At 45.3% G+C, this 12,204-nt stretch overlaps 1 protein-coding gene across 1 annotated transcript in view; it reads left to right on the forward strand.

Moving 5' to 3' along the window:
* The first annotated feature begins 1,278 nt into the window (after positions 1-1,278).
* LOC111959231 (NALCN channel auxiliary factor 1) overlaps positions 1,279-12,204 on the forward strand; it is a 173,115-nt gene continuing 162,189 nt past the window's right edge. Inside the window, exon 1 of the mRNA XM_023980711.2 lies at positions 1,279-2,558. Coding sequence (XP_023836479.1) covers positions 1,827-2,558 — 732 coding nt within the window. The 5' untranslated portion in view covers positions 1,279-1,826. The remainder of the gene's footprint in view (positions 2,559-12,204) is intronic.

Below are 12,204 nucleotides of genomic sequence, written 5' to 3' on the forward strand. Positions count from 1 at the left end.
ACAAACCTCAAGTTTCCACACCTGCCAATAAAACGTGCAGCCATGCGAATCAGACAGCCGTGGTTTCTTAGCAGTGCCGGTGTTGTCAAAGCCCATCTTTCCCCCTGCATAATACACTCCGAGTTCATACCCAATCCCTGGGGGTGAGGGACGGGAAAGCGCACTCCAACAACATGGGGCTATGTTGTTCCCACTGGTCCTGGGGCCCTTGGTAAGGTCAACGGCATCATAAACTTTACCATGTACCAGGACATTTTAGCCCAAAACCTGATGCCTTTGCCAGGAGGCTGAAACTTAGCTTTACATTGACCACACAGCAAGACAATAACCCCAAGCACACATCAAATTCCACAGAGAAAATCTAGATTTTGCTATGGCTATCTCATTAAAAACCTATGGTTTGAATTGAATAGGGCAGTCCATACGTGCAGACCGAAGGATATCAAGGATCTGGAAAGTGGAATTCTGTAAGAGGGAATGGTCTAAGATCCCTCCAAATGTGTTCTCCAATCTCATAAAATCTGATAGAAAAAGGCTCAGTGCTGTTATCCTCGCAAGGGGAGTTGCACAAACTATTGAAGACAGGGCTGCCAATAACTATGACACCTATCTTTTTGAGAGGAAAAAGTTTGACTTGTTAAACAACATTTATTTCTCTAATAATTGTAATTGTAATAGAATAAAATAATATAATGTTCATATTTTCATAGCATTCAATATAGCTCAGTAAGCTATTTGTAATATTACTTTTATACAGTCTTTTTTGCTCATCTTCATCAAGGGTGCCAATCATTTTGGAGGTGACTGTGCATGTCATTTAGCTGAATGCCATGCTCATTGCATGCCAGGCATAAGGGGTTTTATGCACATTGTTTGTAAAGGTTGTTATCGTACCATAGGACCAGCTGTACATTCCTCATGATCTGTCATTCATGGCATCGAAATAATGTGGCAAATGATTTGTTGATCAACTTGCACCATACATATTTAGCACTGAGACATTTCGTGACGTTAACTTTTTTCTGCCATACTTCTCCCCAATGTCTGAACTGCATATATAGTAGCAACTGTGCTGAATATATATATAGCCAATCTTTTCCCAACCCAGATGGTAACAGGTATAAGACCTCACATTTCATGACTGCGTCCTGTAGTCCAGAGTGGTGGAATAGTGCCATTAAATGCCTGCATGTATCTGAGTGTGTAATAGGTAGTAAACTGCTACGCCACTGCGCAACGATGGAGCTATCGTAGCGATGGAGATGACGCAAACCGACCCCGCTCCCCCCAAAAGTGTTCAAGACGAACATGGCGGCAATTTAACCCAGGTCCAAGATGACTGTGGCCATCGGGAGAAAAGATCCAAGGCATTCAACCCAGATACGAACCGGAAAAAATCAACTGGGGCACAATCAAACGGCTTTTGCTTTCTCATAATTGAATCTGGGAAACTGCAGCAGTAACGGCAACAGCATTGATAAGCTGGCCACAGCTGGTCTCTCTGCGCGCGAGCACCACCCCGGAGAGGAGAAGAGAGGGAGCGAGGCGCGAGGCATGCGGTTACAGAGAACGTGGTTTCCCCCCGGAGAGCCATGGAGAACGGGGATGCGGCAGCGCGAGGCTTAATCTGTGCGGGCGCGCTAATTGGATCGGAATAACACGCCGACGGCGTCGGGCGCGAGAGAGGAGAGCCCAGGACCGGCGGCGGCACGGCAGCCCACCGTTACCGAGGATAAATAACCAGAGTCCATCTCCCAAAGTCAATGAGTATAGTGGCAGAGGAGCCCCCGCGGTGGAGTCGGCCAGAGCTGCGCTTTTCCTAAAATATGACCAGGGGTGCTTGGATGTGTCGGAAGCAAGATGACGGCTTAAATATCTGGTTTGCACCCCGAGAGAACGAGAAGCCATTTACCGAGTCGGAGCGGGCCCAGAGATGGCGCCTATCGCTGGCCTCTCTTCTCTTCATCACCGTCCTGCTCTCTGATCACTTGTGGTTCTGCGCCGAGGCCAAACTGACGCGGACCCGAGACAAGCGGCAGGACAAGCGGCTCGCCTTTACGGACATGGTCGAGTACCCAAACTCCACTCACCACCACACCCCCTCCTCTGACCCCCATTCCCCCCACGGCCCCCTTGCCAGAAAGCCAGATGTTATTTTTATAGGGAATTCTACCAAACCTCTGTGGCGACTGGACACCTGTCACCCGGACAGCTTGTCCAAAGACTGCTTCACTTTCACGGACGCAGAGTCGGTGTGCCTGGGCCTCTCCGGGGGCGGGGAGAGGACGCAGTCGGCAGACTTGAATCTGAGCGATTTGTATCTTTCTTTTTGTAATTCCTACTCTCTTTTGGATTTGTTTAACGGGATTACAAGTCCGGACAATATAAACTGCAGCCTGGACGTGGCTGAGGGTGACACGCTGGGATGCAGCGAGTGTGTCCGGGTTTACCAGCGCTTTGACCGGCAAGCTCAGGAGGACTACCGGGAGTTTGAGCTGTTGGTTGAGAAATATGAGACTGATGAATACTCGGTCAGGACATGTATGGAGGAATGCAAGGTAGGATGTGAATGGCTTGCACATATCAAAGCACTATAGGTAGGCTACTGTCTTTTTAGCCTATATAGGGGCTTGGATTGATTGGGCTTGGATTGATTCCCAGTCGTCATGGTAACCGATATCTATCACGATGTGAGAATGATTTCAAAGCGTTTGTGAGACGCATCACCCCACTTGTCCTGCCTACAATGTATGCGTGCGTGCGTGCGTATGTTTGTGCGAGAACGAGCGAGCGTGGACGCGCAATTGTAGATTTTTGTGCAGGAGCTAATGTGTGATGATTGTGTCACATAGCCTACAGCAAAGAGAAAGAGTGAGAGAGAGTTTGAATCTAATAGGGTATTGAGTATAACTGGCATGTACTGTGTTACTTCAAAGGCTGCAGCCACAGAATCACAAGCCTAAACTAAAAAGGAAGCATCTTAATACAAAAATAGGTTGTGCCCCTGATTAGGTTCTTTCCTCAGATATAATCTTTGCATCACAAACGGTGTCAAAACCCAAGGGATTGGTTCTCCAACTAACCAGAGAGAGAGCGAGAGAGGTGCTCTCTATGGTTCTGAAAGCATCAGACCTACAGCTCGACCCCCCCATCTCTCTCTCTCTCTCTCTCTCTCTCTCTCTCTCTCTCTCTCTCTCTGTCTCTGTGTGTGTTTGTGTTAGGGGGATATAGCCTTATAGGTCTGTATCTTCACCGCTGTTGAGAAAAGCAAGGCCTCGGCAGGGTGGTGATGTGATCATCTGTTACCGTGTTGGAGGCTATCAGAGGAGAGGGTGTACTAGAGGGGAAGGCCTAGTGCCTAGCTCAGCCAGAGCTCGGAGGTGCTAGCATTTCAATAACATTAATAGTGTACCAGTGATTTCTGTACCTAATCTACCGGAAGGCTTTTTCATTGTACCTGGTTTGTTGTTGTACCGATGACATATCTCTCTGTAGCATAGAGCAGTACACCGCTGCCTCAGTTGGTCAACACACGTCAACAAACGGGTCTTTCAGAGGGATGATGCAGATTGTTTCAAGTTGTGTTGTGGGCTCAGCATGACTGAAACTAACAGGTTTTGCTAATATTGCACCAACGTGGAAGAGATGACACTATCTTTCACACACACACACACACACACACACACACACACACACACACACACACACACACACACACACACACACACACACACACACACACACACACACACACACACACACACACACACACACACACACACACACACACACACACACACACACACACATATTTAATCGCAGGTGTCACTGGCAATGTATTGTAGCCCCAAATGTTATGTGCAGTCATGGTTGTGCAGTCATGTTGCAGAAAACAGCAATGCTACACAGGTTAGAGACATTGACTAGATTACACTTGTTATTTTTCCATTTGTTGTGCAGTAGACTGTTACGGGCTGCTCTCTCTCTCTCTCTCTCTCTCTCTCTCTCTCTCTCTCTCTCTCTCTCTCTCTCTCTCTCTCTCTCTCTCTGTGGTGGTCTCGGTCTCAGCTGTGTGTCACTGGTCCTCCTGAGGTGTGCTCTCTGTCCATGGTCCTGAAATATATAGAACCACGCCATATAGAACCACGCGAGGCCTCTGGTTAAAATCCTCCTGAAATAAGCAGCAACCATCAGTGTTCCTCCTTCAGCTGATCATACTGGAATCAGAAACCCCAATCTAGAATCATTCAGTCTATGCCTAGCATTGCAAGTATGCTTATCTCAGTCGGTCTAATGTCAGGATATGAGGTCTATGTGTAAAAGCTTCATGGCCAGTGTGATTTTCTGTCAGCAGTAGTAATGGAGTTGACCTTGGCTGGTAGATCTGCTGTCCCAGATGTGCTAGGGATATGGGGGTGGAATGAGTGGGAAGAGAGAGAGAAAGAGAGAGAGAGAGAGAGAGAGAGAGAGAGAGAGAGGGAAAGAGAGAGAGAGAGTGTGCATGTGTGAGTGAATGAATGTGTTCTGTGGGTATTAGCTAATCGAAGTTTATCATTTTAAAAGGCTAGTTGATCATTAGAAAACCCTTTTGCAATTATGTTAGCACAGCTGAAAATGGTTGTTCTGATTAAATAAGCAATACAACTGGTCTTCTTTAGACTAGTTGAGTATCTGGAGCATCAGCATTTGTGGGTTCGATAACAGGCTCAAAATAGCCAGAAACAAAAACTTCATCTGAAACTCGTCAGTCTATTCTTGTTCTAAGAAATGAAGGCTGTTCCATGCTAGAAATTGCCAAGAAACTGAAGATCTCTTACAACGCTGTGTACCAGCATCCCGGATTCGCCTCTTTACTGTTGATGTTGAGACTGGTGTTTTACGGGTACGATTTAATGAAGCTGCCAGTTGAAGACTTGTGATGCGTCTGTTTCTCAAACTAGACATTCTAATGTTCTTGTCCTCTTGCTCAGTTGTGCACCGGGGCCTCCCACTCCTCTTTCTATTCTGATTAGAGACAGTTTGTGCTGTTCTGTGAAGGGAGTAGTACACAACGTTGTATGAGATCTTCAGTTTCTTGGCAATTTCTCGCATGGAATAGCCTTCATTTCTCAGGACAAGAATAGACTGACAAGTTTCAGATGAAAGTTCTTTGCTTCTGGCCATTTTGAGCCTGTAATTGAACCCACAAATGCTGATGTTCCAGATACTCAACTAGACTAAAGAAGGCCAGTTTTATTGCTTCTTTAATCAGAACAACAGTTTTCAGCTGTGCTAACATAATTGCAAAATGGTTTTCTAATGATTAGTTAGCAGTTTAAAATGATAAACTTGGATTAGCTAACACTATGTGCCATTGGAACACAGGAGTGATGGTTGCTGATAATGGGACTCTGTACGCCTATGTAGATATTCCATAAAAAATCAGCAGTTTCCAGCTACAATAGTCACTTACAACATTAACAATGTGTGCACTGTATTTCTGATCCATTTTATGTTATTTTAATGGTTCAAAAATGTGCTTTTCTTTCAAAAACAAGGACATTTCTAAGTGACCGCAAACTTTTGAACAGTAGTGTATTACATAACAGATACATAACATATCTCCTCCCCTTTTTGTCACATAATCAGTGTTGAGCATGCTAGCTGCCGCTATGCACCCTGATAATGCAATAAGGGCCATGCAGGCAGCAGGCACTGGGACCAGTGCAGCCTCTTACCCTCTTAGCCACATCTGAATTGCTAATGGACTCCTGTGTTAGTGTGACCTTTAGACAAGCACAGCACTCTAAGCCTGAATCACATACTGTCACCGCCTAGAGAACCCACTCCACTAAGCTGGACAAACAGCAGAATTAGCCAAACGGATATTATCCTCTCTTTTCTTCTCCGCCCTCCTTTCTCTTTCCGAGGCCCTTTGCCCTGAGCGATATCCGGTATGGGTGAGAATAGAGGGGTTAATAGGGCAGGACAGGGGAGGGAGAGAGCTGAGGTAAGGGGTAGCTAATGTATTGTTCAATGTCCCTCCTGTAGTTGTTGAATATAGTTTAGAGAGAATGAAAGAGAGAGAGAGAGAGCGAGAGAGAAAAAGAGAGAGAGTGAGATAGAAAGAGAGAGAGAGACAGAGAGAGACAGAGAGAGAGATGTAATAGGCCTACAGGCCCTGCGTCAGGAGAGCCAATAAGAGGCGATGGTTACTCTGACCACTAATCTTCTCTCTCACACACTGGCAGCTAGTGAGTATCAGGTGTCAAAGGGCTGCTTTTGTGTTCCGCTGGGTGCTCTATGTGGCACAACAAACACACACACACAATGTGTTAGTGGCTGTGTGTGTGAGTTTTACCATATTACATTCAGGCATGCTTTTTCCCTCTCTCTCTCTTTCCGTCCTGTCCATGTGTGATCTTTACAACCTTTGATCTCTGTGTGAACCTGGCTCATCACATACCAGATAGCATCTCAGTCTGTTTGTCCGTGTCTCTGTGTGTGTGTTTTCATAATGTGCATAACAAATAGCGCACACACACACACACACACACACACACACACACACACACACACACAGAGCCCAGTGTTTCCTGCAGGTCCATGCCTGCCTCTCTCTTCCGGTGTAATTTAATTTGCACTCGCATAATTCTCCTCCTCTCAGATGACCATGTCTCGAGGGTTCTGTCTGTCTCAACATGCTGATCTCCTCTGAGCTCTGTCTGCCTGCCTGTGTGCGTGTGTGTGTGTGTGTGTGTGTGAGTGAGTGAGTAAGGGCAGTGTACCCACAGCGGCCAGGGTTTCTCAGAGAAGTAATCTTTGTAATCAGCAGTATCTGTCGCTACATCATCCCCTCCCTCTCCCTCTCTCTCTCCCTCCACTCTCTCTCCTCTTCCCTCTGTCCTCATCTGTCGCCCTCTCAGGAAATCTGCGTGTGTTGAGCTCTTTCTTCGTGCCGGAGAGTGATAGATACTGATCTGGGTTAAGGTCTTTTTCCTTCGCTTCAATTACAGGCCTGTCCTCACAGGGCCAACTGCCTCTTTCTCCACCCCTGCTGCTGCTGCCCACCATCTCATTCACTCTTTCTCTCCAATTCTCAACCCATCTCTCTCATAAGCCTTTCCTCTCTCATTCACTCTTTCTCTCCAATTCTCAACCCATCTCTCTCATAAGCCTTTCCTCTCTCATTCATTTCTCTCATTCCCTCCACTTGTATTGTCTTGAACTTCCATTCTGTGTGTCACTCACTTTCAGTTTCCCATTCCCTCTCTTCCACCTTTCTTTTCTTCTGTCCTTTTCTCTGGGACCGTGTCTCTCTCTTTTTTTTGCCTTTGCTGAATTCATGTTATCATGTCTTTTGCCCACTTGATGAGGTTTCATAGTAAAATGAATATATTTGGAAGTAATTTCTCTTCAAATTCAGCTCTTGGAAAAAACAGGCGCGACGGCAAGGCTTATCCAGAAGGAGGGATGTTTATACTGTATGTTATGTCAGTTGTCAAGGTGATTCTGACCGTTTTCAGCTGGTAAACATGTCCTTTCCTACAGTTCAGATTATAATGCATTAATGTACATAATATAGAGGGAACCTCTGAATGTCACACAGTTCACTCACTGTTGGATAATATCAGTACACATATACAGCATGCCACCTGTAATTTCTTCCCTCCCTCCCTCCCTCTCTTCCCTCCCTCCCTCTCTCTGATGGTGGCTTTGGGTAAAATTCAATTAAAGTTATGTGCGTTTTCTCCCAGCAGCAGCAGCTAGCAACAGGCCTATGGAAACAGGGAAACTCCCCTCCATATGAGCTGACACTGTTTGTTTCTCCCCAGGCACACAGATAAGGAAATGTGTCTCTTAGACAAGTGCTCTATCTCTGCCTCCACTCCCATGGAAACGCATCTTTCCACAGACACAATGTTTCTCTCCCTCTCCACCTGCGTTCTCAGACCTACTAGTCCAGGAGAAACCTGTCAATATCCCACCTCGCTTCTTGACTTTCTGTCAATATTCCAGTTTATTCCTGTTTTCTTTCCCACAGCTATAATTGACTACTGCTATGTGTGTGTGTGTGTGTGTGTGTGTGTGTGTGTGTTTGTGTACGTACGTACGTGTCGCACCCAGGAAGTAGCTCCATTTACCAGGCCATTCAGTGCAGCACAGAGCACAGCTTTGCAGCTAATGATATAATGGTCTGCTGTGTGAATTCCTTACTGCAACCTATCAGATCTATGACTGGAGCTCCAATAAATTATTCACATTGTTTGTGCGTTTATATTATGTGTGTGTGCTTTTTAAAATTATGTTTATGTGTGAGAAGAAGAGAGATGCAACAGTCACTCTCTCTCTCTCTCTCTCTCTCTCTCTCTCTCTCTCTCTCTCTCTCTCTCTCTCTCTCTCTCTCTCTCATCTCTCTCTCTCTCTAGTGCTTCAGGCTTCTCTCTAGCGTAGGGGAGAGTTATCAGATGAGTAAATGGTTTTGTGTTGTATGTACAGCGTTGCTTTCGTCCTCATCCTGGGCTCGAACCAGGGACCCTCTGCACACGTCAACAACAGTCACCACGAAGCATCGTCACCTACTACACAAAAGCTGCGGCCCTTGCAGAGCATGGAAACAGACTACTTCAAGTCTCAGAACTAGTGAAACGCCCTTAGAGTGCTCCGTAACTATCTAGCCATTTCACACTGGTCGCACGTAGCTGTACAGTATGTATGCTTTCTTTTGTTCGGGGGAGTGAAAGGGAGTGGGAGACACATACACTTTGCTTAATGATTCCTAAACTCTCCGTTTATCTCTCTGTTTGTATTTCTGCATGCCTATTCGCTCTCCCCTCCTAGCATCTCTCTCTCTCTCTCTCTCTCTTCTCTCTCTTCTCTCTCTCTTCTCTTCTTCCTCTCTCTCTCTCTCTCTTCTTCTCTCTCTCTCTCAGTGCTTCAGGCTTTCTCTAGCGCAGGGAGCCAGTTATCAGATGAGTTCAACAGTAATGCCTGCTAGTAGCTAATTAACGACTCAGGGAGACAATGCTTGCAGAAGGCTTCTGGAGAAATGTACAGAGCTACCCTGAAATCATGGGCCCCTGACTTGCCTGGCCTCATGATGGGAAGGAAGGTGAAGTAGCACCATAACACCACGCAGGAGAGCAGAGTTACGCAAAATAGGGAATCACACAGTGAATATGGGTCGATATCAATTTTGTCCTGGTTGATTTGCTTTCTTACTACACAGGAAGCCTTGTTGTTGTGTTGTTTCTCTATCATCTAAAAATATCCATACTTCAAAGCGGTGCCTGCAGTTCTACATTCTCCCCTTTATGATTTGTAGCATCACCTTCTCCCCATGGTCCTACTGTAGTTCTTACCATTATTTTCTTCTTGTGGTATCAACCTAGGTTAGCTTTTTGTGGGTTATGCAGTGCAGTGGCATATTAAACTTACTTGGTATACAAGTGAAATCTTATGATTGATTGAACTAGCATCACGTTGAAGTGGAAGTTTACATTAACCTTAGCCAATTACATTTAAACTCAGTTTTGTCACAATTCCATGCATTTAATCCGAGTAAATTCCCTGTCTTAGGTCAAGTAGGATCAACATTTTATTTAAATGTGAAATGTAAGAATAATTAGTTAAGCTAATTATTATTTCAGCTTTTATTTCTCATCCATTCCAGTGGGTCAGAAGTTTACATACACTCAATTAGTTGTTAAGTAAGCATTCGCTTAATTGTTTAACTTGGGTCAACGTTTCAGGTAGCTTCCACAAGCTTCCCACAATATGTTGGGTGAATTTTGGCCCATTGCTTCCTGACAGAGCTGGTGTAACTGAGTCAGATTCTAGCGCTCTTGCTCGCACACGCTTTTTAGTTTCTGCCACAAATTTTCTATGGTTTGAGGCAGGCTTTGTGAGGCCAACTCCATACTTGATTTGACTTAAGCTTTTGCCCTTGGAAGTATGTTTGGGCTCATTTCATATGAGAAAACCTTTGAGATGTCTAGTTCAGTATATCCAATAATTTCCTGCTTCATGATGCATCTATTTTGTGAAGTGCACCAGTCCCTCCTGCAGCAAAGCACCCCCACAACATGATGCTGCCACCCCTGTGCTTCACGGTTGGGATGGTGTTCTTCGGATTGCAAGTCTCCCTCTTTTTCCTCCAAACATAACGATGGTCATTATGGCCAAACAGTTCTATTTTTGTTTCATCAGACCAGAGGGCATTTCTCCAAAAAGTATGATCGATTTGCACTTTTTGCACCGAAGTACGTTCATCTGTAGGAGACGGAACGTGTCTCCTTCCTGAGCGGTATGATGGCTGTCCCATGGTGTTTATACTTGCGTACTATTGTTTGTACAGATGAACGTGGTACCTTCATGCACCACACTGCCAGGTCTCTGACCTCCTGCCAATAGGCTGTCTCATCGTTGTCGGTGATCAGGCCTACCACCGTTGTGTTGTCAGCAAACTTAATGATGGTGTTGGAGTTGTGCTTGGCCACGTATTTGTGGGTGAACAGGGAGTACAGGAGGGCCCTGTGTGTTGAGGGACAGCGTGGGAGATGCGTTGTTGCCTACCCTTACCACCTGGGGGTGGCCCGTCAGGAAATGTAGGATCCAGTTGCAGAGGGAGGTGTTTAGTCCCATGGTCCTTAGCTTAGTGATGAGCTTTGTGGGCACTATGGTGTTGCAAGCTGAGCTGTTGTCAATGAAAAGCATCACAAAGGTGTTCTTTTTGTCCAGGTGGGAAAGGGCAGTGTGTAGTGCGATTGAGATTGCGTCATCTGTGGATCTGTTGGGGTAGGTATGCAAATTGGAGTTGGTCTAGGGTTTCCGGGATGATGGTGTTGATGTGAGCCATGACCAGTCTTTCAAATCACTTAATGGCTAGCGATGTGAGTGCTACGGGGCAGTAGTCATTTAGGCAGGTTACCTTTGCTTTCTAGGACACAGGGACTATGGTGGTCTACTTTAAACATGTAGGTATTACAGACTCGGTCAGGGAGAGGTTGAAAATGTCAGTGAAGACATGGTACAGGTGTCTTCACACCGGACAGAAATCTTGTTGTTAGTTATTTTGGTCATATTGCTACAGACGTGACCCCGCCATTAAATATTTTTGCATAGTTGCTATGCAAAAGGTCTGGCCGTCCGCTCTAAGCAAAATGGTTGCTATGCAGGCTGAGTAACTTTTTTGTCCCTTGCTAGTTTGCTAGGCAACTTCAGCTAACTCAGTCAGGTCAAACATTGAACCTGAAAGGACAGTGCACTTGCTGCATTTTAATTTGTTAGAGTTTTCTTTCTATTTACATTTACATGGAAATGGCCATAATGATGTTGATGCGTTGTCTCGTCTCGTCTGGGCACAGTTCACTCTATGTATGGTACACAGATGGAAATTCTATATTGAAACATTGCTTCCAAGGTCGGACAGGCAGACATCGAGGCTTATATTAACCTCGTCTGTACCAAACTAAATGCTAGGCTGGAAGCGAGGGGAAATCATGTGCTAGTTGAGTACAAGAGATGATTTAGGAACATGAACATGCTATTCTTATAGGAGGCACAGTGATCCCTTTCAGATGGAACCGTTAGCAGGCATAGTGTGTCTGTGTGTCTGCCAATACAGCATGGCTAGGAATTCTGCTAGTCCAATCAGCATGCAGGATGCAAGCAATCAGTTTTATTATAAATGTTATGCAGCTAAAATATAAATATAATATATGTTTCTAAGCTAATCCAATCTGTTACTAGCACACGTTACGGAAATGGTTGTTCCAGTTTAGATGCTTTAGGTAGTCTCATATCTTAGTCTTCCCAACCTGGAAGTCATTCTTAATGCAAATTGAACACAAATGGAAAATGTTGGATATCCCCACTCTGGTTGGATTCCAATAGGAATTACACATCACTTTACATCCAGAATAATGTGACTTGCAGGCCTAATTTTGCCTGTAAACCATGATTTTCAGCCCACAGTATTAGGGTTAAACTAGGCCCTCAAAGGTCTTTATGTAATATGTGTTGTATTGTGTTAAATAATTTTATTTGAATGATGACATATTCAGTTAGGATCTCACTTGTTTCACCGGACTGATGACACGCTCTTCAGATCGAGTGCTGGGAGCCGGCACAGGACGTATCGGGCTGGGGAGGCGCACTGGAGGCCTCGTGCGTGGAGCCGGCACAGGTGGCACCGGACTGATGACACGCTCTTCAGGGCGAGTG

This window comes from Salvelinus sp. IW2-2015, linkage group LG36 (genome assembly GCF_002910315.2).
Source record: "Salvelinus sp. IW2-2015 linkage group LG36, ASM291031v2, whole genome shotgun sequence".
In the NCBI taxonomy this organism is placed as follows: Eukaryota; Metazoa; Chordata; class Actinopteri; order Salmoniformes; family Salmonidae; genus Salvelinus; species Salvelinus sp. IW2-2015.